The 27,468-nt window shown below is 43.5% G+C and overlaps 1 protein-coding gene across 2 annotated transcripts in view; it reads left to right on the top strand.

Annotated features, from left to right (window-relative positions):
- Positions 1 to 27,468, top strand: part of fubp3 (far upstream element binding protein 3) — a 44,201-nt gene that overhangs the window by 1,568 nt on the left and 15,165 nt on the right. For both annotated transcript variants that reach the window (XM_012967837.3, NM_001097365.1), the window contains 5 exon segments: positions 11,234 to 11,339; positions 22,099 to 22,132; positions 25,269 to 25,318; positions 25,785 to 25,856; positions 26,816 to 26,873. In XM_012967837.3, coding sequence (XP_012823291.1) covers positions 11,234 to 11,339; positions 22,099 to 22,132; positions 25,269 to 25,318; positions 25,785 to 25,856; positions 26,816 to 26,873 — 320 coding nt within the window.

Below are 27,468 nucleotides of genomic sequence, written 5' to 3'. Positions count from 1 at the left end.
CAGGCAGGACTTAGTAATAGTTCATTGGTACAGGCAGGACTTAGTAATAGTTCATTGGTACAGGCAGGACTTAGTAATAGTTCATTGGTACAGGCAGGACTTAGTAATAGTTCATTGGTACAGGCAGGACTTGGTAATAGTAATAGTTCATTGGCACAGGCAGGACTTAGTAATAGTTCATTGGTACAGGTAGGACTTGGTAATAGTAATAGTTCATTGGTACAGGCAGGACTTGGTAATAGTAATAGTTCATTGGTACAGGCAGGACATAGTAATAGTTCATTGGTACAGGTAGGACTTGGTAATAGTAATAGTTCATTGGTACAGGCAGGACTTGGTAATAGTAATAGTTCATTGGTACAGGCAGGACATAGTAATAGTTCATTGGTACAGGCAGGACTTGGTAATAGTAATAGTTCATTGGTACAGGCAGGACTTGGTAATAGTAATAGTTCATTGGTACAGGCAGGACATAGTAATAGTTCATTGGTACAGGCAGGACTTGGTAATAGTAATAGTTCATTGGTACAGGCAGGACTTGGTAATAGTAATAGTTCATTGGCACAGGCAGGACTTAGTAATAGTTCATTGGTACAGGTAGGACTTGGTAATAGTAATAGTTCATTGGTACAGGCAGGACTTGGTAATAGTAATAGTTCATTGGTACAGGCAGGACATAGTAATAGTTCATTGGTACAGGCAGGACTTGGTAATAGTAATAGTTCATTGGTACAGGCAGGACATAGTAATAGTTCATTGGTACAGGCAGGACTTGGTAATAGTAATAGTTCATTGGTACAGGAAGGACTTGGTAATAGTAATAGTTCATTGGTACAGGCAGGACTTAGTAATAGTTCATTGGTACAGGCAGGACTTAGTAATAGTTCATTGGTACAGGCAGGACTTAGTAATAGTTCATTGGTACAGGCAGGACTTAGTAATAGTTCATTGGTACAGGCAGGACTTAGTAATAGTTCATTGGTACTGGCAGGACTTAGTAATAGTTCATTGGTACAGGCAGGACTTAGTAATAGTTCATTGGTACAGGCAGGACTTAGTAATAGTTCATTGGTACAGGTAGGACTTGGTAATAGTAATAGTTCATTGGTACAGGCAGGACTTGGTAATAGTAATAGTTCATTGGTACAGGTAGGACTTGGTAATAGTAATAGTTCATTGGTACAGGCAGGACTTAGTAATAGTTCATTGGTACAGGCAGGACTTAGTAATAGTTCATTGGTACAGGCAGGACTTAGTAATAGTTCATTGGTACAGGTAGGACTTGGTAATAGTAATAGTTCATTGGTACAGGCAGGACTTGGTAATAGTAATAGTTCATTGGTACAGCCAGGACTTGGTAATAGTAATAGTTCATTGGTACAGGTAGGACTTGGTAATAGTAATAGTTCATTGGTACAGGCAGGACTTAGTAATAGTTCATTGGTACAGGCAGGACTTAGTAATAGTTCATTGGTACAGGCAGGACTTAGTAATAGTTCATTGGTACAGGTAGGACTTGGTAATAGTAATAGTTCATTGGTACAGGCAGGACTTAGTAATAGTTCATTGGTACAGGTAGGACTTGGTAATAGTAATAGTTCATTGGTACAGGCAGGACTTGGTAATAGTAATAGTTCATTGGTACAGCCAGGACTTGGTAATAGTTCATTGGTACAGCCAGGACTTGGTAATAGTAATAGTTCATTGGTACAGCCAGGACTTGGTAATAGTAATAGTTCATTGGTACAGCCAGGACTTGGTAATAGTAATAGTTCATTGGTACAGCCAGGACTTAGTAATAGTTCATTGGTACAGGCAGGACTTAGTAATAGTTCATTGGTACAAGCAGGACTTAGTAATAGTTCATTGGTACAGGCAGGACTTAGTAATAGTTCATTGGTACAGGTAGGACTTAGTAATAGTTCATTGGTACAGGCAGGACTTAGTAATAGTTCATTGGTACAGGCAGGACTTGGTAATAGTGACCACAGGGTCACAGTTCCCTGCTAAAGCAAATAAGCTGCCGTCTGTTCTGTAGTCCCAGCATGAGAGAGGGAGGGCATATATAGATGCATGGTTTTGCCTATCCTGCCAGATAAGCAGGGATACATTTAGGTCTGGGGCCTGCTCCTCTCATCAATTGGTGTATACACTCGGCAATCTATGCATAGCCCTTGGAAAGGAAGAGTTCCCCACTCCTTCAACTGGTGGTGGGGGATTATATTTACATTTTCTTTTTTAACTTCTATATAGGCTTTCAAGTTCCTAGGCACTGCCCCTACATAGAAATACGGCACCCAAGTGAAAATTAGATTGTAATTTCTACTGGGGCAAGAACTGATGTGTAAAATGTACCTCCGAGGACAGGGATCCTCAACCTTTTATATCCACGAGCCACGTTCAAATGGAAAAGTATTGGGGAGCAACACAAGCATGGAAAAAGTTCCTGGGGGTGCAAAGAAGAGCTATAATTGGCTATTTGGTAGCCCCTATATGGACTGGGAGCCTATAGAAGGCTCTGTTTGGGTTATATAAAAACACTTAACACAAAAATAGTCCCCTGCCTTGGGGCCACTGAGCCCCAAGGGCTTGGTGAGTAACATGTTGCCCTTGAGCCACCGGTTGGGGATCATTGTCCTAGGATATTGCTGGATAATATGGAATTACAAATTCCCTTTGCAAAACGTAGTGGACTTGACTGGCCCTCGGTTTGTCTGATATTTGGCTGAATACTTTTTTGAATTCAGAACTCTTACCCTATATTACTGCTATTTTTATGCAGAGCTGTACACCGCAATCAGCAGCACTGCCACATAGGGCCTACAATATGTGCTTGGTTCCTGAACAGCAGGTAAAGGACAAGCCTCAAAAAAAAAAAAAATTTTTGCCTAATAAAAGAAAACATAATTCCAAGAAACTTTCCAATGTGAATTTACATAGTTACATTGTTTCTAATGCCAGAGCCCCCAGGGCAGGGAATAGAAAAGGACTGGTAAACACTACTTCTAATAGCAATTATATATACAAGTCAAAAAACATTGTACATTTGCAATGAATGTATATTGCAGAGTTGCTTAGAATTATGTTTTCTTTTATTAGGCAAAAAATTATATTTTGGGTTGACTTGTCCTTTAACAATACTGGCAATAAAGTTGGTCATGAAAGCGCCTATTCCATAATTTCTGGATTTGGCTGGATACAAGTTCCTTTTCGAGGCACTTTGGCAATTTAGAACCTGCTGAAATCTGCATACCACCCAAAGTATTATAGGTTAATCCTAAGGTTTAAAGTGAATCAGAATTTTTTTTTTTTTTTTAATTAAATGGGGAATTTTGGAGTTAGGCGTCGTGTCCTTCAAATTTACCAGAAAGGGAAGCGAAAGGTGAAAATACCCTAATATAAAAGCATATGTATCGCAAAAGACACCTTGGGAAGCGAAATCTTGCCTCCGTTGCATTGCACACTCATATGAGGTCACCACTGGAGACCTGTGACATCACACGTCATATGAGGTCACCACTGGAGACCTGTGACATCACACGTCATATGAGGTCACCACTGGAGTCCTGCGACATCACACGTTATACGAGGTCACCACTGGAGTCCTGTGACATCACTTGTACAGCATATAAGCCACCCTTGGGTTATACTTAGCAAATCATGGCCTGTGTCAGAGATACCGGCATTTCTCTTGTTCAATGGTGGGTTCCTCCAGGGCTGTTGATAACTACTAGGGTACTAAAGGTGGCCATACCCGGGCCGATTCTAGCTACCGATATCGGTGCCTTCGCATCTTATCGGCCCTTGTATGGGCACTAACGACAGGCCTGCCCTGAAATCGTCCAGATCTCGAACGGGCAGGTTTGATTTTTCTTGCCCCAGGGCCAAAAAAACGAATTAGCCTGATATCGCCCACCCGTAGGTGGGGATATCGGGTGAACGCCCGCTCGCTTGGCGACCTCGCCAAGTGAGCAGATCTTAGCATGTATGGCCACTTTACATGGGTTTCTAACTGCCAAAATTGGTCCCTTCGACCAATTCCGCAGCTTATTGGCCCTTGTATGGGCACTAACATCAGGCCTACCCTGAAATCGTCCAGATCTCAAATGGGCAGGTTTGATTTTTCTTGCCCCAGGGCCAAAAGACCGAATATGCCCGATATCGCCCACCCGTAGGTGAGGATATCGGATGAACATCCGCTCAATTGGCGACTTCGCCAAGTGAGCAGATCTTAGCGTGTATGTCCACCTTAACATGGGGGTTTCTGGTACAGAAAAATTGTGTTTTTGTTTTTTTTTTTTAAGTTGTATAAGAAATATCTGGCTATTTGTATTGCAAAATAGTGATCCTTATCTAAATCGCTTATTTCAGGTTTTAGGGTGAAGACACACAGCTACTAGTAGCAACTGTCGCGGGCGGCTAATCTCCCTGACATGCCATCCCACCAGCAAGAATGTAAATAGGGGTGGTTAATGCACTGCTTCGGTCGCCAACAGTCGCCTCGCAAGGAAACCGGGAAACTTTGGAAAACCGAAGCGGCTTGTGTGCCATCCCACCAACGATTTATATTCTTGCCAATGGGATGGCATGTCGGGGAGATTAGTCGCCCGCAATAGTGAAGATTTATCAGGGGTGACTAATCTCCCCCTGTGCCACTGCACTTTAGGCAAAGAAGATTAAAATATTCCTTTATCTTTTATCATGATTTACTGTTATTTCACCTTAGAGATATCACACCATTTCCCATCAGTGAGGTTAAACTGGTCATGGTGCCTTCTTTTTCCATACCATGTTTTCTCTGTGGCTAAACCTTGTATAGGCAGCGGAAGTGTTAATGGGGTATAGAAGTAATGTGCTATGATGACTGTAAATACAGTGGTTTAGCAAGGAAGGGCGCAGGCTTGTGTAGCGTTTATTATTTTCCTGTGACCTGAAGCAGCGTCAGACCATTTCTGATCACATACTGTGGTTTGTGGCTGTAATTATCTAATCTGTCAGCAGCAGCCTCAGCTAAGAAGTGTCTGCTGTACAGAGAAGCCGCTGGCTTGGGCTGATGAAGCAGAAAAGTTGAATGCATAGTAGAGGAAGAGCTAAGTTGAGCCTAGAGCATGGGGGGGGGGTGGCTTTTGCAGAACTTCACGTTCCAATGCTCCGACAGCTGTTCACCTATGACGGGTGTCTGATGGGGGTTGATGTGAAACAGCAGCTGGGGAGCCGTTGTTTATTTAGTCCGGGCTTAATTTGTTAAGGCCTGTGCATGTGTGAGAGGATTGGGTGCAGGGGGGAGTTGCAGAAATGTGCATTTTGGTAAAACATTGATTCCTGACTTACGGTTCCCTATGCCTTTATCATCCTAGCTACTCACTGCATCTACTTTTACAACATGAAGCCAATTCAATGACTTTATAAAATGGTCAAATCACTCTGGTTTTAGCCAAAAAGGTGCGGTCATTAGTTTGTGCCCAATATCTGCCTGTTAGTACTAATATGGTTTCAGGAAAAGGATTAAGTATGTGACTGCGGCTTTCAGCCATGGTCCAGATTCAATTGGCTGAATCCCAATTAGGGATTAGTGCATATGTACATTTTATTTTATAAATAAATAAATTATATTGACATTTCCCTTCAGAGGATTTGCTGCAGTGACAAGTTACTAGAATATCAACAGACTTCATTGTATTGCATTTTGGGTTGGAATTTTGTTGCCGGCTCTGCCTTTTAGTGACCATACTATGAAATGTACCTCTGCACTAAATGAAGTCGGATTGTTTGCTACAACAAAAGGTATATTGTTCCACAACACGTTGCATGCTAAGAAAAGTAGTGGGTAGGGCAAAAGCTTCTATTTAAAATAACAGAGCAAGGCGTTATTTGTAGTTCTAAGGCAAATGGCAATGGCACAGGAAGTGATTCCTGTAGGCAAGTGTCCAAATGCTGCCTACCAAACGGCTGTCCTTTTTATTTCCCCTTCATTTGTCTGATTTAGGTGAATGTATAAATATTTCCCTCCTTCACTTCTAAGAAAGAGTTACTGCCAGCCCTTGTGTATCAGCTCGCTGTGAATTACTCAGCAGCCCCTGCCATCTCCTTGATAGTGGCAGTGGCAATTGGATGTACTTTGCACGCTAGGAGTTTCCTTTACTGGTGGAATTCATCCTTAAGCTTGGCATACATTATAAGATCCAGTCATTAGGGTTGGTCGCCAAACGGGCTGATCTTTCCCCGATGTGCCCACCCAGGGTGTGCGATATTGGGCTGATCAATAGTTTGGCCCTAGTGGAACGTTTAAGGGCCCCATACACTTACAGGTAAGTTGGCCGTTTGGCTTAATGGGGGCCAAATTGGCTGCTTAAATCTTGCCCGTGTATGACCACCTTTAGGCTAATGTCCCACGGAGCGAGTTAGTCGCCCGGCCGCTTATAGATCTCTGCTACCGTGGCTGACTTACTGCTCCAAAATGCCTGTCCGCCGGCAGAAGGAGCCTTCACCCGAAGTGATGCGTAGCCCTTTCCATCTGTGACTCCTATTGTTGCTGGTGGAAAGGCATTTCGGAGCAGTTAATCGCCTGTGGTAGCAGAGATCTATTGCTCTGTGGGACATTAGCCTTGAGGTCCCCATACACCATAAGATCCGCTCGTTTGGCGATGTCGCCAAGCGAGCGGATCTTCTCCCGATATCCCCCACCTACAGGTGGGCGATGTCAGGAGAATCCGGGCTAATTCGATTGTTTGGCCCTGGGGCCAAACGATCGAATTATAACAGTGGATATAGGCAAAGTCAGTCCGGGGACCGCATCAACGAGCCGATGCGGTCCCCAATCCAACTAGATTTTCTAACCTGCCCGATTGAGATGTGGCCAATTTTCAGGCCAGATATCGGTCGGGCAGGCCCATCGGGAGTGCCCATACACGCCCCATGTATGGGGACCTTAAGGGACCGATATCGGCAGCTAGAATCGGCCCGTGTATGGGGACCTTTGACTTGTGTAAGCCCTTTTTTGTTTCAAGCTGACTGCTCAAAGCCATCCTTATCAACTACTATAATCCCTATAGGTTTCTCCCTATACCAAGAACAATTTAGGGTAAATAGGAACAGTGCTTCTGTGTGTCCAAATAAAATGAAATGTTCCAGCCAAGGCCCATTAATTCAACACTAATAAATTGCTTCTTGCTGTGTCCTGTTCAGAGTGGTTGGCTTGAGATGTGTTTGTTTTCTGTCAGACTAGCTCACCCCTGCCTCGGCCAAGATCCTATTGATTGCTGAGCACCAGCCTCGAAAGGTTAAACTTTAAAGAGCATCAAATAGTGCAACCCTGCATGATCTGTCCCACTAAAGTGAGATTCAGCACTTTTCAGCACAAAATGTTATCAGGGTTGTGCATGAAAACCCCAGTTGTTTGTTATCTTGCTCTGTACTCTGTGTGTGTGTGTGGTCAAAACAGTGGCACACTTCCTGTCATTTGTGTGATTGTAAGCAGCAGTCCCTCCTTGTCTTATGGCTGAGATTCTAGCTATCTGTATAACAGAGCATTCTGTCACAGTGGCACAGATCCTATCTGATCCCCCCATTGTAAGCAGCAGTCCTGCCCTGCTTTATGGCTGAGATTCTAGCTATCTGTATAACAGAGCATTCTGTCACAGTGGCACAGATCCTATCTGATCCCCCCCCCCCATTGTAAGCAGCAGTCCTGCCCTGCTTTATGGCTGAGATTCTAGCTATCTGTATAACAGAGCATTCTGTCACAGTGGCACAGATCCTATCTGATCCCCCCCATTGTAAGCAGCAGTCCTGCCCTGCTTTATGGCTGAGATTCTAGCTATCTATATAACAGAGCATTCTGTCACAGTGGCACAGATCCTATCTGATCCCCCCCATTGTAAGCAGCAGTCCTGCCCTGCTTTATGGCTGAGATTCTAGCTATCTGTATAACAGAGCATTCTGTCACAGTGGCACAGATCCTATCCGATCCCCCCCCATTGTAAGCAGCAGTCCTGCCCTGCTTTATGGCTGAGATTCTAGCTATCTGTATAACAGAGCATTCTGTCACAGTGGCACAGATCCTATCCAAAACCCATAGAAAGCTGCAGTCCTGTTTGTCTGTCTTCGGTTCCCTTAAAGGAAAAAGAAAGGTAAAGTCACTTGGGGGGGCCAAAATGTTAGGCACCCCCAAGTGACTTTAACCGCCTACCTTTTACCCCGGGCTGGTGCCGCTGTCAGGAGAAAACTGCACCAGCCCGGGGTAGCTGCCGGCACTTCCTCCTTCCGGCCTCGCTGCGCGCGCATGCGCAGTAGAGTGAAAAGCCGAACTTAAACATTTAAGTCGGCTTTTTCGCTCTACTGTGCATGCCCGGCCACCGGCAGTTTAGGAAGGCGGAAGGAGGAAGCGCTGCGCTCCAGGTGCCCCGGGCTGGTGCTATTTTCTCCTAACAGGGGCACCAGCCCGGGGTACAAGGTAAGCGGTTAAAGTCACTTGGGGGTGCCTAACATTTTGGCACCCCCAAGTGACTTTGCCTTTCCTTCCCCTTTAAGTGTTTGTCACATTCTTACTCCAAACAGGTAAATACTGTGTCCATGTTTCCCGTTCACATGCTGTGTAAATATCACTATTCAGGAAAAAGCTTTTGCCAAAAATCTTATGAACCAGGATTATTTATTTATTTTTATTTTTTTCAAATTCCATTTCTGTTTGAGCTTTTGCTTTCAGATGTCAAATTCCATAACACTGATTCTGAGCTCCACTGCCCAAGAACTTCTGTAAATGCAACAATTTGCCAAGGCCGCTAATTATTCCTGCATAAGACCAAAGAATGGGCAATTAGATGTGACAGCACCCATTGTGCAAATACAATCCTTCCCATAACCACTTTGAAGTCTTAGGTGCAAAGATTTGTATATTGCTTTTGATTTTTAATGCTTATATTATGGACAGTTGCCAATGGTAACGCATTGTATTATTCTGTGTGTTTGTTATATGTATGCTATTGTCAATTGTGCCAACATATTGTGCAGAGCTTTACAAATATATATATATCATTCACATATATACATCTGTGCACTGTATGTAAGGAGTGTGAGTCTTTTCCTATCGTGTATTTTTATGGATCCTGCGGGAATACACTCAATGGGTGCTGCTTATATTTGTGATTTTAAACATAAATATCTCCTTATTCTTGGAATTAGCTAAGCTATGCTTTCTAGACCTGATGGATTTGTCTATACCATCCTTCTTGCAGAAAGTATACATCATTCACATCCAGTCCCTGCCCCTTTGGCTAATGCCCCACAGAGGGATTAGTTGCCTGCGATAAATCTCTGCTACCGTGGGTGCCTAATCTCTCCCACCGGGAGAAAGGCATACACATCGCTTCCTTTTCCAAAGTCGTGCAAATTTGGCGAATTCGGAAAAGCCAAGTGATGCGTATGCCTTTTCAGTGCCAATGGAAGCAGAGGGCAACTAATCTCTCCATGGGGCATTAGCCCAACTGTTTGACATCACCCTAAACAAGCTTTCCTTGCCCTCTAGGCAATGGTATTGTATAACTGGCCATACACGCACCTATGGTGGATTGACAATATTAGCAAAAGCCTTGGATAATGGTTGCCTCATCAATTTGGCTGGTCAAAAGATTTTGATCGGGTGCCGTTGAAGGTGATTCCTATCGTTTCTACCTCCTGACAAATCAGCCCTGAACGTCAGTAGAGAGTACGAATGATCTTTAAAAATCCTAATTGTAACATGTATGGCCAGTTGAAGACATTATGCAATTTATTTGTATTTAACTTACCTTCATTACCTCTCAAGCTTGGAATGTATATTACCTGGTTACTAAGGTCCCAGTGACCCTAGTTACCTTGTTTACATGCCCTGTAAATACTGTTTGGCTAAGATGACATTGCTTTAATTCATACATCTGGATAATATTTGCATTTTTCCAAGGAACAGTTTGGATTTCCCTGTGTCCCTGTTGAATAGCTATGAGAAGCAGTAGCCGGTATCATCCCTGAAGGTCACACTCAGATTAATGGGGAGAGCTGAGCAGTGCAGTGAATATCCCAGTGTCACATTGACTTTTATCTTCCCGTGCACAGCAAGTCAGTGAACTGTTGGCTCTGGCTTCCCAGCACGTGGGCTACTTTTTTTTTTTTTCCAAGTCGGAACGCTTTATGCCGCGCTTGTCAGTCTTAATCCATTTCCTGTCTGCAGTCCGATTCCTGCACGGCCTGTCCCATGAAGTTATAACAGCTGATGCACTAAAAACAATAAACGCAGGCAGAGATCCAAACCTTTAGTGTCTGCTGGCAACTAGTAGCGATGCTCGCTTGAGTCATGCTGGGAGTTATTTGTCATGTATTGCAGCCAGCCTTGGCCTTCAACATCCTCGGCTTAAGCAGCTGAACTGTTTCTGCTCTGGGCCCCCTTCTTAGTCAGCACTTGGCCATGTTATCCACTCTGCCAGCAGGTCACAGCTGAGTGCAAAAAGCTGGAATACGTTTAGCAATTACATAGATGATGGCCTAAATATTAGTGTTTTATGTATAATATTATTTATTATAAAAAGCCAACCATGGGAATATTCATCCTTGGATCTTGGATCTTGACCTGATTTGACCTCCAGCACACCAACCATTTAGCCCCGGTCTCAACAATCAGAACATAGATGGGCCAAGTTAGACCTGTCGGGAGAGGACCACATCATAGCTCAGAGGTTTTACCTACCCCATATAAGAGTGCCAGTCTGCTATAAGGGCTCTGGCACAAATCGCCCGCCGCGTCTGCCATCCCGCCGGCGACTTACATGTTCGCCGGTGGGATGGCAGGGGTAGGCAACTCGGGGAGATTAGTCGCCCGCGAACAGGGAGTTTTGCCGCGGGCGACTAATCTCCCCGTGTGCCAGAGCCCTAAAGTAAATCAAAACCTGCAGTTAGCAAGGGGCTACATTTGTGGCACCATAATGTCTCTCAAAGAGCTGTTATTTGGAATACAGTGTTATCTGCCGCAATCATAGTAACATAGTTACATAGTAAATTATGTTGAAAAAGGACATACAGCCATCAAGTTCAATCATAATGCCTATATATAACCTTCCTAACTGCTAGCTGGTCCAGAGGAAGGCAGGATGAATCCAAGATGGCAATCGGACCAGTCCCTGGATCAACTAAACAATCAATTTTAACCTGAATATTATATTTCCGGTTGTAAGTTATCATTTTTTTTTTTACTCTGCTTTTTCAGATAGCTGCTAAAATTGACGGAATCCCACACTTGAATAATTCTGGACCCTTAGTGGACACATCTTTGTACGGTTATGGAGTTCAGAAGAGACCCCTCGATGATCCCGGTAAGTACAATTTACACATCCAGACAGAGCCTAGGGAGAAACCATACAGATTAGCCACAGCAATGGCTTAGAGATTTTGTTCATGCAGTAATGCTGCTTTGAGGTAGGGGCGAAAGTGCCTTCCTTCTCCTCCTCCTGTGTTTTTAAATACGCTTTAAAGGCTTCTTATGCCGGGAAGCTGCATAGATCACATGTTCTTAATAGGTACTGGGATTGTAACTTCATTATCAACAGGCTTTGTTCACACATATACTTGAAACTGCTGTCAATCCCACTCCAAAACAATTGTTTGCTCTTTAATTTTAATTGTAATACAAAGCAGTAATTGAATAATATTCCTGTTGCAGAGCCTCCCTAGCTCCTAGCAGGGATATGACTATGCACAAACAGGTTTATTACAAGGGATTTTTTTGACTGCTGTCTATGTAAACTGTCGCACGGAAAAATGCTTCCACTCTACACTTCTAGCCTAGCAGTGAGTTGCATCGTGTCTCCACCAACATTTACAATATGTGCCCAAATTGTATTGGCAAATCAGTGTCAGGAAATGGACAGAGGCAATGGTGATAATATGCAATGGTTTATTTGGGCTTAGTAGGAGAAAACTTTGCCCTCCTGTCTTGTGAATGCAAATCTTTTTAAATACCATGCACCCTGCATAGTGTATAATCCTATGAAATTAGTATACAAAGGCAGATTTGCCACTGCAGGTCCAAATCTGATCTTTCAGTGGCAACCTGACATCTTGATCAGGTACTAGTCTTAGCAAGTATGGGAATACAGGGTTATGGGAGATAGCTCTCAGTACAAGTGAGGGAATACAGGGGTAGGGGAGATAGCTCTCAGTACAAGTGAGGGAATACAGGGGTAGGGGAGATAGCTCTCAGTACAAGTGAGGGAATACAGGGGTAGGGGGAGATAGCTCTCAGTACAAGTGAGGGAATACAGGGGTAGGGGAGATAGCTCTCAGTACAAGTGAGGGAATACAGGGGTAGGGGAGATAGCTCTCAGTACAAGTGAGGGAATACAGGGGTAGGGGAGATAGCTCTCAGTACAAGTGAGGGAATACAGGGGTAGGGGAGATAGCTCTCAGTACAAGTGAGGGAATACAGGGGTAGGGGAGATAGCTCTCAGTACAAGTGAGGGAATACAGGGGTAGGGGAGATAGCTCTTAGTACTAGTTGATCCAGGGACTGGTCCGATTGCCATCTTGGAGTCGGGAAGGAATTTTTTCCCCAAATTAGAGAGGCTTCAGATGGGGTTTTTTTTGCCTTCCTCTGGATCAACTAGTAGTTAAGCAGGTTATATATAGGCATTATGGTTGAACGTGATGGACGTATGTCTTTTTTCAACCCAACTTACTATGTTACTAAGCATGTGTGGCCAGCGATCCATGGTTTAAAGGAGAAGGAAAGTCATTTTGGCATTTTACTGCCAATAGATTTGCCACATTAGTGCCGCCTAGAACAATATATTTATTCTGCCGAAAGCATTGCCATACCTAGCCCTTAGGAATGTGTGATTTCAGATCTAAGGGTAGGGGGAGGGTGTTCTTAGCATTCTTATGGGAGGTGGGAGCTGCGCAGACTCTGGCCACAGGAATTAAGGATGTTTCTGAGAGAAGTCAGACACCTGAACAACATGTTTGCAAAAATGGAGACAAGACATCCTGTGTTTCTTTTGATAGAGGACTTTTTTTTTACCTTACCTTCTCATTTAAGATGAGTTTGAGTTATACCTGTCCTTGTGTACTGAAGAGAACTCTGTTTGATGAAAGTAGAAGGGGGAACCACCCATAATGTATTTTCATGTGTCTAGTGCTGCCTAAAAATCCGGTTGTGCCATAGTTAATTATAGAGGTGATGCATGCCATAAAGCCCAGTCCCTGTGGAATTCTGTTTCTGATGTTCTTTTGATTAATTCGCTATATAGCCAAACCCTCTGGCATCTGCAGCAAGATCAGTCCAATTACTCTGTCCCCTTACTTCTGAGTAGTACTGGCCCGGCCTGCTTCCGCGTCAAAGTACAACTTCCTAAGCAGGTACCCGTGCAGGTGTTGGACGCTGTCCAAACAGCGACTATAGATTTTTCTTTGAAAAACCCTAGTTACTTATTACAGGCAGCAGTGTCAAAAGAACAGTTGCAAAGAATCCCACTCCCTGTACTATGAGCGAGTTTTACTGCATTGTTGTAATGTGGCGTATAGAATGTTTGTTTAAATGCAGCGCTATTGGCTTCCATTTCCTAGAGTCCTTTGTAACACAAGTAACACTATTTGAAGTTTTATCTGCAGATATGATGCTTTATATGAAGATATTTTACGTATCTATCGGGAAATAACATTTAATTTAACTGTAAACAAGTTAATAAAGTTAATAATTGGTTAGTATACCTTAAAAATATCTTCTAGAATAATGTAGACAGTGTTATTCTCAGACAATTTGTAATTGGTTGTCATACGTTTTTTGGTTCTGCAGCTTTCCACTTTTAAATTTCAGCAGCTGTCTGGTAGCTATGGTCCGATTTACCCTAGCAACCAGGCAGCAGTTTGAATAAGAGGACTGTAAAATGTATAGGAGGGTGCCTAAAAGGGATAGAAAGATACCTAGTAACAATAAAATTGCAGCCTCCCCAACTGAACCATTTGACAGCAGGAAAGAGGCAGGGGAGGTGGGCAGATAAGTCAAATACTATTAAATTATTTTTAAAAAAGAATTGCTGAAAGGTGAACTATCCCTTTAAAAAGCATAAATGATGGCCATTTGCAAATCACTGTCTACGCCATATTAAAATTTAATATAAAACTGTGAAATACACCTTTTAAATTGCTTTTCATTTATTACCAGACTCATGTGTTCTTAACACCCAAAACCGCCATGTTTTTCCTTGGTTCGTGGCACAGACAGAGTTTCAATTTGTCTGCATCCAGCTACACTGCACTCTGTCCATTGGTCAACTAGGGGCTGTGTGCTTTTACCCCCTCCATATACATGTCCCAAATCTCCCAGCCAATGAGCACATTTGAGCATGTTGGACACTCTCCATTCTCAGCTATAGTCTCCTAGGGACTGATTCACTGCTCTATTTAATTCCTTGAGGGTTTAAAGCACAAACGATTTGTGTGCAGAGGAGAAAACTGCACCGGCCGGGGTATATGGGAGCGAGGGTTTCTCTTCATTCTGTCTTTTCTCAGGGGCTGTGCCATTTGATCCGCCAATATTTCCATGGATTTAAAGGCTTTGCCTTTCCACTGCAAGAGCCTCTGGTGGCAGGGGCAAGAAAGTCTTCTGCAGAGCAGGCCTCATTCCTGGGCATGGAAGGAAACCAACCCTCCATAATAACTTCTGAATGTCACCACTCAGTATTCAATTGCTGCTGAAAATCATCTGCATATGTACAAGGTTATCTCTTATCCTGGAGATACAATTGGTCAACACCTCTCATGCAATGCCATTGTCCAGCTTTTAGACTCTATGGGTAAAGGTACGGTGATGTGCCCTAAGGTTGGGCCCTGTCTTTGGAAATTTAAGGTGGCCATACACAATTGGGTTTAAGCTTCCGATTCAGGTCCTTCAGATCAATTCAGCAGCTTATCTGCCCATGTTTGGAGCCCTCGGACGGGCCTCCCCAACTAATATCGGGCTGAAAAATCAGGCAGGCTTAATTTTCCCTTTGGATCGAGGACAACATAGGTACCTTTATGCGGTCCCTGCACTGACAACTTATATCTCCTTCAATATAATGCGATTGGAAATATCTGCTCGTTTGGCAAACTCTGCCGATCTATTATGATCATCTTAAAGGACAAGGAAAGGCTAAGTCACTTGGGGGTGCCAAAATGTTAGGCACCCCCAAGTGACTTTAATCGCTTACCTTGTACCCCGGGCTGGTGCCTCTGTTAGGAGAAAAATAATGGATAGACTGTGCAAAATATCAAATATTTTCAATATAGTTAGTTATGTTAGGCAAAAATATAATCTATAAAGGCTGGAGCGAGCAGATGTCTAACATAATGGCCAGAACACTACTTGCTTTACAGCTCTCTAAGCTATTAGCAGTCAGTAACCAATTAGTGACATGAGGGGGGTGGTGCATATGGGACAATCAGTTTGCATTTGAATCTGCCCACTACAGCCTTTATAGATTACTTTTTTGCCTAACTAATTATTTTAGAAATATTTTTTATTTTGTGCTGTCTATCAATTTTACCGGGTTTCATTTTTACACTGAACTGTTCCTTTAAGACATGGCAGTGGCACGTACTTGGCGCCCATGGAAGCTATATGTGTTACCACCCAGTTCACGTTCTCACCCTCCTATTTGGAGGTACGTTTGGGTCGGAAAGTGGCCCTGCTAGTTTTACACCCTATTTTTATAGGGTTTAGGTAAGCGGTTAAGCCCTTTCCCTCTGCAGAGCGGTAGCAGAGTAGGCAGGCTGTGGGTAGAGCATGCTGTAGGCCCAGTCCTCCTGCTTGGGTGCCGTTAGCTAACCGCGTGCTGTGCAGGTTCCGCATGCCTCACTGACTCACTATAAATAAGAGCACTGTGTGTTCCCTTCTCTCTTCTTTTCTTCTCCATCTGACAGACCAGCCGGATTTTTAAAAAAAATTGGCACCTGTGAATGATCGTAAGTAACTCTGCACCGCATCCCATGCAGGTACATGTCCGCGGTTTGACTTCTGCATGTTGCACCTCCGCAACCTGGTCTGTAGCTGAGAAGTAAAGACGAAAACGCCCACCCAACTCCCTCTCCTCCTGTTCTCGCTGTCTGTGTGTCCTCTGCATGCTTCCCATTGGGCTGTGAGCAGACAGAAGCCTGGGAGATGTAGTTTGCACGAAGAGAAGCATGAACTCTGCCAGCACTTCCCAGCCCTCTGCTGCTTTAGTCCCAGAACCCTTGCACGTTTTTAAGGCAAAGTATACCCTGTTTGTGAGCAGCTTCCACTCTGTCTAAGGGGAAATACATTTATTAAGAACAGGTGTTCCTTCTCTGTATATTTGTATTTATAAATATTGTCGGGTTCTGCCTTGTTGCTTGCCTTTGCATGCAATAAGCTATGCCCATTTTCTGTACAAATAAATAAATAAATAAATATATATATATATATATATATATATATATATATGTGTGTAGCATAAGAAATGTTGTACAGTGACTTGTACAGCTGCCTTACATAATTCATATCTGCAATATATGGACTAATCGTCTCAAAACTTGCCAACTTGCTGCACCATGAGTCTTGAAGTTGTACATTAACCGTAGAATTTTCTTTAAAGGAGAATTAAAGTATATAACCATAAATGTTGTGTTTTATCTAGTGAACTTACTGTACCTGCCCAAAGGTTCAGCAGCCCTATAACAGTAATGATCTAGATTTTCAGGGTTGCCCCCAGCAGCTCTTGGATCTTGTTAGGCCATCTTTTGTGTGTCAGTGGCACTGCACGTGCTCAGTGTGCTCTTGGCTAAACTTAGGGGTTATTAGAAATCATCAGGCAGAAAGTGAAGTTCCCCTGTCTTCAAAGCAGATACTACAGGGCTGATTATTAAATTCTGATGCAGACTATGCTGGTTTTTGAGCTGCCATGTAATGTGTTTCTGCATTAATTACTAATCAGCCTTGTATTGTGACTTTTATATTATAAATATATATACTGTATATTGTGAGTTGGCCCCTAAGCTCAGGTAAGTGACAGCAGCACAGAGCATGTACTGGGAATCCGCAGAAAAGACATTGGGGCTACTGGGGCATCTTCAGAGGACAAGCTCTTCCCTGATAATGGCCTGGGGTTGGCCTTGGGCTGCTACAGAACCTCAGAAACACAAGATGCAGCATTTGTAGCCTAATTCTTAGTTGAACTTAAATTCTCCTTTAGTCACAAATTTCATTTTGTCCAAAGATCTCTGGGTTGGTTTAAACTGACTGTTAGAAGATAAGCAACAATTAATCATATTATACTGTAGTGTTGTAATATTACTGGCGTGTAAATAGATTTGCTATACACCAGGCTGTAGAATTTGAGATATTAAAATAATCCTGCTTAGGGAGCAGCGGATTAATGTAATCCGTGTTATTAGGATGTTCTGCCAGTCTGTGGCACTAAAAAAAGCCCTTTATGGAGTGTGGGTACTTACTGAATCTTATGGAATTATCGTAACATTTGGGCCCCCCCCCCCCCCCTCACATTCGGTTTATGTTGCCCTTTTTATATGCATTGTTGATATATATGGAAGATTTGCTTGTACACAGTTCAACACATATCCCTAATATGCTCTACTCTACTAATGGTTTACTCTTTAATGGTTAAATGATTCCCTTTTCTCTGTAATAATAAAACAGTACCTGTACTTGATCCCAACTAAGATATAATTACCCCTTATTGGGGGCAGAACAGCCCTATTGGGTTTATTTCATGGTTAAATGATTCCCTTTTCTCTGTAATAATAAAACAGTACCTGTACTTGATCCCAACTAAGATATAATTACCCCTTATTGGGGGCAGAACAGCCCTATTGGGTTTATTTAATGGTTAAATGATTCCCTTTTCTCTGTAATAATAAAACAGTACCTGTACTTGATCCCAACTAAGATATAATTACCCCTTATTGGAGGCAAAACAAGCCTATTGGGGTTATTTAATATTTAAACGATTTTTAGCAGACTCAAGTTATGGAGATCCAAATTACGGAAAGATCCCTTATCCAGGAAAACCCCAAGTCTTGAGCATTCTGGATAACAGGTCCCATACCTGTACATATTTTTGTTTATTATAAATACTAATGGGTCATTGTTTTTTGTTTACTCTTAAGGTGGCCATACACGCACCGATATTATCGTACGAAACCTCGTTTCGTACGATAATCGGTGCGTGTATGGCATGTCGGCGAGTCGACCGATATCGCAGGAAGCTGCTGATATCGGACGACTCGCCGATCGGACAAGTTTGAAAATTTTGATCGGGCGCCATAGAAGGCGCCTGACCAAAATTCTCCCTTCAGAGCTGAATCGGCAGAAGGAGGTAGAAATCCTATTGTTTCTACCTCCTTACCTGCCGATTCAGCCCTGAATGGTGTGTGGCGGATCTTACGATGTTTCGTGCGACCGATGGTCGTACGAAACATCGTCGGATCGCCACGTGTATGGCCACCTTTAGGGCTCTGGTACACGGGGAGATTAGTCGCCCGCGGCAAAACTCCCTGCTCGCGGGCGACTAATCTCCCCAAGTTGCCTTCCCTCTGCCATCCCACCGGCGAACATGTAAGTCGCCGGCGGGATGGCAGACGCGGCGGCGCGATTTCGCGCAAATCGCCGAAAAAGACTCGCGAGGCTTTTTCGGCGATTTCCCGAAATCGCCCCGCCGCGTCTGCCATCCCGCCGGCGACTTACATGTTCGCCGGTGGGATGGCAGAGGGAAGGCAACTCGGGGAGATTAGTCGCCCGCGAGCAGGGAGTTTTGCCGCGGGCGACTAATCTCCCCGTGTACCAGAGCCCTTAGGGTGAAGACACACAGCGCTACTAGTAGCAGCTACTTGTCTTTGCTAATAAAATAGACAATGCTGATCATTTACTGATAACTGTCTCTATGTGTGTTTTAGCAGAGGCAATTCTCGGTACTGTCTATGGCAGGGGATTTTCTGGAGTTCAGTAGCCATGAAAAAGTAGCTGCCATTAGTAGCTCAGTGTGTCTTCACCCTAATTCCGGCCCTGTTCTCAGTTATATCCGGAGTCCCCCGAGCCTTCCTCCCGCTGCCTTCTGTGTCTCGGGCTTACGGATAAGGAGTTTATTAGACAGATGCTTAACTGGGTAGTGTAGCTTGCTGTTTTCTCCTCCCACGGTTGCCCTGAGGAGGTAAAGAGGGGCATTTTTATAGTTTTTGAATTATTGGCTTCCTGCTTCCCACTCTTTCGAGCTTTCAAATGGAGGTCACTGAGCCCGCTGCCATAAACTTTAGCTCTGTAAGGCTACAATTGTTATTTCCATTTTTTGTTATCTTTTTATTCCGACCTTGTATTCATAGTCTAGTCTCTTATTCAAACTGCTGCCTAGTTGCTAGGTTAGCTTGGACCATAGCAACCAGATAGCTGCTGAAATTGCAAACTGGAGAGCAGCCGAACAAAAGCTAAGTAACTGAAAATCGCAAATAATAAATTAAGAACAGTTGCAGATTGCCTCGATATTACTCTTTTCATCAATACTAAAAGTGAATTCAAAGGTGCACATTGAAAGTGTCATTTAGTTTCCCATCGTGGGGCAAACGTTCATTGCTCTCATCTGACCCATATCTATCAGCCCATATATAATGTTAACATTAGTTTTTCTGGAAATTCTATATCTCTAAATCTTACTTTTTAGTACCTGTATTTGTATGACATTCTTTAAAGGAATAGTGTCATGGGAAAATGTGTTAAGGCATCAGTTAATAGAGCTTCTCCATCAGAATCCTGCTTTGTAATCTGTTTTCCCATGGGGCTAGCCATATTCTTCATTTCCCAGGGTGCCACAGCCATGTGACCTGTGCTCTGATAAACTTCACTCACACTTTACTGCTGCGCTGCAAGTTGGAGTGATATCCCCCCCCCCCCTCGCCTCCAGCAGCCGATTAGCAGAACAATGGAAAAGGGAGCAAGATAGCAGCTCCCAGTAGGTATCAGAATAGCACTCAATAGTAAGAAATCCAAGTCCGGCTTGAGACTCCTCCAGTTACATGGGAGTAGGAGAAACAATAGGTTAGCTGAAAGCAGTTCTAATGTGCAGCGCCGGCTGAAAGCTCAGACTCAGGCACAATGCACTGAGATGGCGCCTACACACCAATATTACAGCTACAAATACATTTGTTGGTTCAAGAATAAAATGTTAAATGGCAGAGTGAATTATTTGCTATGAAAACGGTGTAATTTAGAAAAAAAAAAAAGTGCCCCTTTCATTTATTTCTTCCACAAACTGCACTTATGTCTTGCTTTATGGCACCCATTCTATGACTGATTGGTAGCAATGAAACCTGTTTAAGCTCTTATCTCTTCCTTTCCCTACTTAATGCAGATATTCTCCCGGCAGTAGTGTATGTGTGTAAATAAACTTTTTAGATAAAGCACCGATTCCAACCCCCTACACCTTGTGCGACTGTAACTCTTGATCCTAGTCTGGTATATAGAATCCCTGCCATAAGGCAAGACAGGCTGCTATTTTTGCACTGGCTAGGGGTATTTAGCAGTAAGTGAACAATGCACTGGCTAGGGGTATTTAGCAGTAAGTGAACAATGCACTGGCTAGGGGTATTTAGCAGTAAGTGAACAATGCACTGGCTAGGGGTATTTAGCAGTAAGTGAACAATGCACTGGCTAGGGGTATTTAGCAGTAAGTGAACAATGCACTGGCTAGGGGTATTTAGCAGTAAGTGAACAATGCACTGGCTAGGGGTATTTAGCAGTAAGTGAACAATGCACTGGCTAGGGGTATTTAGCAGTGAGTGAGAAATGCACTGGCTAGGGGTATTTAGCAGTGAGTGACAAATGCACTGGCTAGGGGTATTTAGCAGTGAGTTAAAAATGCCCTGCAGTCTTCATTGCGCCCTCACAAATCCCTTGCCAGCCTGGGCAGTTTTGCATGTGTAGTATAATAAAAGGTTAGTATGTTATAGAATGGCCTATTCTAAGCAACTTTTCAATTGGTTTTCATTATTTACTTTTTATAGTTTTTGTATTATTTGCCGCCGCCTTCTTCCTACTCTTTGCAGTTTTTATATGGGGGTCACTGACCCCGGCAACCAAAAAACGATTGATCTGCGAGGCTACAGTTTTATTGTTATTGTTACTTTTACTCCTTATCTTTCTGTTCAGCCCCATAGTCTCTCACGCAAACCACTCCCTGGGTGCTAAGGTAACTTGGACCATAGCAACCTAATAGCTGCTGAAACTCCAAAGTGGAAACTAAATAACTAATTATAAAAAATGAAACATTGCAAACTGTCTTAGAATATCACTTTCTACACCATACTACAAGTTCGATCCTGATGATTGTATCTCTTTAATGGCTTTCTGGTTTGGGTTGTAGAAGAGCCTTGTTTATGAGCAATATTTAAGCACGCGAGTCACTACGGCACCTGTTGGAGTTATCAAGCATACATAATGTCAGGACCGCAAATCATTTTTTAAGTATCCAGCCCTATAAATAGGGGCAACGTTTCCAAACCCCCCCCCCCCCCCCCCCCCGGCATGACCAGGAATCCTCCAAACCAACTCTCGGAGGACGCATTTCACTCTCTTTATTTGGGAAAGCAAATTGCGTCCCCGGGCTGATCGATCGGCGCTATGAAAGCAGACATATGTCTTCAGCGTTACTGCCTGCCTCTATTAATGTGTACAGCAATCTGCTTAATCTTTACATCATGTTTAATTTGGTGGCCAGTGGGGAGGATTTAAAGATTTTTTCCTGTGTTTTTTATATTCCCAAGTAGCCCAGGATGGTCGCTGTAGATGTACGTCTCTTATCCCCCCCCCCCTTTCCCTTCCACTTGCATGAGAGCATGCGATCAATGTCACTGCTTTCCCCCAGCTGGTCTGTGCAGTTTATAGAATGCTGATCACAAAGTGCCCATATCCCGTAGCACATTCATTTCAGCCACTGAGCCTAAATGCCTCAGCCCCCCACTTACCCTTTAAATGGAGAATGTGTTTTTCCAGCAAGATGAAGTTGCCTTATCCGAAATAATACTTATTCATCTTCCTTTGTCTTTTTTTTTTTATCATCTTCTCTTCCACAGTTGGTAACCAGTTAGGGGCCCTCGTACATCAAAGGTAAGCAGTGGGCTGCGTTTTATTATTTATTGATCGCGATCTAATTGTTTATTGATCTGCCATCTGTACTCTTGTATGACTAGTATGAGGCATGTCGAGGGCTGAAACTCTGAGCATGTGGTGTTTTTTTTTTTTTCTTTGGGGTTGTTTTGTGGAGGGAGGGGGGGAGTTTGGTTTAAATGTTTTTTTTTTTTCCTGTTCTCTTAAAGGAGACTTTCTCTTTTAAATTAACTTCTTTTTCTGCAGTTTGGTATTTTAACATCTGGTTACTAGAGGCGTGCTGGTCCTAGCAACCAGGCAGTGGTTTGAATGAAGGACTGAACAGGAGTGGGCCTGAATAGGCAATTTAACAAGAATGGCCTCTGAATAAATCAGCTGTGTGGTTGCTACTAGGGATACAAGCTCTTGAGCCAAAGTCATAAATCTTGTCCCAGACCCATCTACCAGCTTTAAGGCTGCCATACACGGGTCGATTCTAGCTGCCGATATTGGTCCCTTAGACCAATTCGGCAGCTTATAGGCCTGTGTATGGGCATTAAAGACTGGCCTGCCCTGAAATCGGTCAGATATCGATCGGGTTTAAAAATTAGTCGGATTGGGGACCGCATCGACTCGTTGATATCGGGAGAAGATCCACTCGCTTGCCGAGGTCACCAAGCAAGCGGATTTTAACGTGTATGGCCACCTTTACTCCCACCCCAGACCTACTACCTGATTCTATTGCTGGGGGGTTTCATTTTAATTCCGGTCCAATAACTATTAACCTGGAAGTGATATCACTCTGGGAGGAAAATGAAGATTCGGGTCCTGGCCCTAGTGTAGGATGAAACCTTCATGGAGAATTCATTATCAGGCCCATTCCAAAACTTACCGTATGTATTTATTGCATCCCTAGTGGCCACCAATTAGATTGCTATGGAGAGCGCAGAAATATAAAAGCACATTATCAATTTCAAATTACCTGAATACAAGTATGCAGGACCTGGTGTTTTCCAGATAAGGGGTATTCCAATAATTTGGCTTTTCATGCCTTACGTCTACTAAATAATAATGTTAAAATTAAATAAACCCAGTAAGATTGCTTTGCCACCAATAAGGATTAATTATATCTTATTAAAGAGAAAAATTCTAAAAAAAAGTCTATGGAAGATGGCCTTCAAGTAATTTGGAACATTCCAGATAAGGAGTTTCCATATAACAGATCCCATACCTGTATAGATGTTTGCACTAAACTGAAACTCAAGTGGTTGTCAGTTCTGTTTTCAGTCCAAAGCCCCCTTGGAGGTTTAATCTTTAGGGGACCCCCTTAGCTCATAGTAAGGCTGTAGATCAGGGGTCCCCAACCTTTCTTACTCGTGAGCCACAGTCAAATGTAAAAAGGCTTGAAGAGCAACACAAGCACCATAAACGTTCATGGAGGAGCCAAATAAGGGCTATGATTGGCTATTAGGGAGCCTCTATGCACCCTATCAGCTTACAGGGGCTTTATTTGGTAGTAAGTCTTGTTTTTATTCAACCAAAACTTGCCCCCAAGTCAGGAATTCAAAAATAACTCCCTGGTTTGGGGGCACTGAGAGCAACATCCAAGGGGTCGGGGAGCAACATGTTGCCCTCGAGCCACTGGTTGGGGATCACTGCTGTAGATACAGAACGTATTGGTCGATCGGCCATTCAGCCACAGTTTCAACAATGTGTAGAAGAACAAATAAGTTACCCCCAAGCCCCCCCTTGTTTTACCTCCATACTAAGCTTTTAGGAGTATATAGAAGAGCAAGTATTCTCCCCAATTTGAACCCTAGTTGTTTTTCAGACTGGGCCCCTCCTGGGGTGGGGGGGAACACTGAGTTAATGCATTGTAGCAGGGACTGGGACAAGTGGAGATTGGTCAATAGCGTGATTTATTAAGGGAATTTTATATGTCCCGGGTGAGCTGCTCGGATCAAAAGGCCATGCTAGGCATGATGTCATGGTCATTTTCATTAAACACAATGGCAGTTTACAAGAGACTGTTAATATCCAACATCATTAAGTATTATGAAATAATGACCTAATCGTTATGCAAACGTGACCCTGCACATTCAGTGCCATCAGGCGGCAGCTTGGCCGTGTGTATAGAGTTCAGTACCCTAAATCCACTGTGGGTTCCATGAACTGCATTGATACTTTGTTCACAAAATGTGCCATTTGCTTTTCACTGCAGTTCATGGAACCAAGTATCCAGGACTCCCACAAAATTGTTGGATTTTCTAAAAGCAGGGTGACTGTTAGCCCATAACAAGGTTACAGATATATAGAAAAATTGGGGTAAGGGGGCCCAGCCTGAAGGCCAGTTAGGGGGAGATTTGGGGTGAGTGCTTATTTGTGCCCTGGGTACCCCTGGAACTATAGCAGGGTGACTGTTACCCCAATGTTTCTATATATCTGTAACCTTGTTATGGGCTAAGGGGGCCCAGCCTGAAGGCCAGTTAGGGGGGGATTTGGGGTGAGTGCTTATTTGTGCCCTGGGTACCCCTGGAACTATAGCAGGGTGACTGTTACCCCAATGTTTCTATATATCTGTAACCTTGTTATGGGCTAAGGGGGCCCAGCCTGAAGGCCAGTTAGGGGGGGATTTGGGGTGAGTGCTTATTTGTGCCCTGGGTACCCCTGGAACTATAGCGGGGTGACTGTTACCCCAATGTTTCTATATATCTGTAACCTTGTTATGAGCTACGGGGGCCCAGCCTGAAGGCCAGTTAGGGGGGGATTTGGGGTGAGTGCTTATTTGTGCCCTGGGTACCCCTGGAACTGTAGCAGGGTGACTGTTACCCCAATGTTTCTATATATCTGTAACCTTGTTATGGGCTAAGGGGGCCCAGCCTGAAGGCCAGTTAGGGGGAGATTTGGGGTGAGTGCTTATTTGTGCCCTGGGTACCCCTGAAACTATAGCAGAGTGTCTTCTTAAATGTAACTTACAAAAGGGTAGGGCCTATGGGCCAGTTAGGTAGCCAGTGTTAGATTTCTTGGGGTATATTTGCAGTGGATGTATCATATCACCATATATAAGTACTTTAATTGTTTTTACTCCTTATGGATTTGTTTTGATATGCCACACAATCATGCAATGCACCCTGAACGTTCTTTTTCTTTGCTCTAGGGCTGTAATGACCGAAGAATATAAAGTGCCTGACAAGATGGTGGGATTCAGTAAGTTCATTTTGGTTTTCACCAATTTTTTCGAGTCTGTAGTTGTAGGGTCCTTCTATCTGTCTTAAAGTGTGTGGAGTCCTTCATTTCTGGTAGATTCTTTATAACTCATCAAAATCTATTTCCAGGGCAAAGATATTCTATGCCGATTTAGAGTTGGTGGAGCTGTAGTCTTTTAGCCTATAAAAAAAATTCATTACCTCCTGAACAAAATACATTTTGTAATGTTTTTAGCCACCTGATATTAAGGGTTTGGCATAAAGCATTGGTATTTGGCTCAAATCAAGCCCCTAGGTTTTTTGAGCTACAGCTTTTAATTGGCTGGAAGAGCTCTAATTCGACCCGCGTGTTGGGACGGGCAGTGGGACAGCTCTTGGAAGTGTTTCCTTTTCCCCAGGGTTCCTACCTTGTTCTAGCATTAAGAGTTTTGATGAATGGATTAAAATGCCTTGGCTGTCTGTTTCAGTTATAGGACGAGGTGGAGAACAGATCTCACGGATCCAGACAGAATCTGGTTGCAAGATACAGATAGCTCCAGGTAGGCTGCACAGCATTGTCTTGGTGATCTCCACATAGGCAATAGACTTGCTAAGCTTTTTACCTGCATGTTTTTAAGGCAACCTATGTGGTGGTTCCTATTGCTACTTTGTTTGGTCTTTATCATGACCCCGCTGGTAGTAAAGGCCCATTGGTTTAGGCCAAGCCCCCCAGTGGGTATCCATTTATGCCTGTTGGCTTTTGCCTCCCACACTCATTGGTTTATGCCGTTACCATACGGGTGTCTGACTATTCTCCATAAAATTGGAACCAATGGGCATAGACTAACGGGCAACTTTCAGTATTGTGAAGCATATCTACTAAATCAGGGGTGTCAATCACATAAGGGGGCCGAAATCTAAAACACAGGCCAAGTCGCGGGCCAAATCTTTTATTAATATACTTAGTAAGATACTAAGGGGTATATTTATCACAATGTGTAAAAAGTGGAGTAAGACATTACCGGTGATGTTGCTTATAGCAGCCAATAGATGCTTTGCTACTGTTGAAATCTGCTTACTGATTGGATGCCTTGGGCAACATTACTGGTAATGCTTCACTCCACTTTTTACACAGCATGATAAATATACCCCTTAGTCTTAGTTACTATGTGAGGAAAATGGAAATTGGTCAGACACACTAAGTCACTAAGGGCCACATAAAACAGCTAGGTGGGCCGGATTTGGCCCCCAGGCTTTGTGTTTGACATATATGTACTAAATTGTAGGGCCAGATTATTTTGGATCCTTGTTGCCCGTAATCACCTATTGCAAACAACTAACTTGAATTCCATTGTGTTCTGCCATATTCTGTCATTGGCAGATTATTTTTTTTGTCGCGGCAATGCCAAATAAGGGCTTTTTGACCACCCCCTTCCAAACTTCACATGGTATTAATTTAAATAATGCAACGTTTTTCCATGAATGACACCTTAATGTTGCTGTTTCTCTCTCTATCCAGACAGCGGAGGCATGCCAGAGAGACCTTGTGTCCTGACTGGGACACCGGAAAGCATAGAGTAAGTTCTGCACGCATAGAAAACATTCCCCACATCCGCTTTTAATGTTGTATGGATTGGGCCCTGTCTGATTGTTTTGTGTGCGTCAGCCAGAGCCTTTTTCTTTTAATAAAATTAAGATCTGTGACAGCCGGAGAGGGGCACTTTGTCACCACTGATTTTCCAGTAAATACATTTGCAGATCATGGCTGTACCCACCCAAATCAGTTCAGCCTACGTGTGTTGTTGCCATACCTGCAAGTTGCAGCTGAATATCACTGTTGCTAAGTATATTTCTACTCAAATCAGCCCCCCATTCCTGTCTCCAGGATTTCTTCCCCTCCTCTTTCCCAAAATCCACACGCTCCATTACAATTGCCGCGCATTTTCGCTCGGCGAACGAAAACAAAAGTCCCTGAAGGCATCACAGCAGGCAGAGAGGGAAGCAGTTTTACCACCCACCCCTGTCACACGCTTTCTGCTGGGAGCTGGTATTGGCCAGCCAACCTCCTGGTTCCCAGTCTACCTGAAGATGACAGGGTTTGCTGCGCTCTAGCTAGTCCCCCTAGCAGTAAGGGCGTTCCAGAGCCCCCCTTGCTAGAGCAAAGCTGCTGTG

The sequence above is a fragment of the Xenopus tropicalis genome, chromosome 8 (assembly GCF_000004195.4).
Source record: "Xenopus tropicalis strain Nigerian chromosome 8, UCB_Xtro_10.0, whole genome shotgun sequence".
Classification (NCBI taxonomy): domain Eukaryota; kingdom Metazoa; phylum Chordata; class Amphibia; order Anura; family Pipidae; genus Xenopus; species Xenopus tropicalis.
The sequence above is the reverse complement of the archived record's forward strand: the minus strand, read 5'-3'. Positions and strand labels throughout refer to the sequence as shown.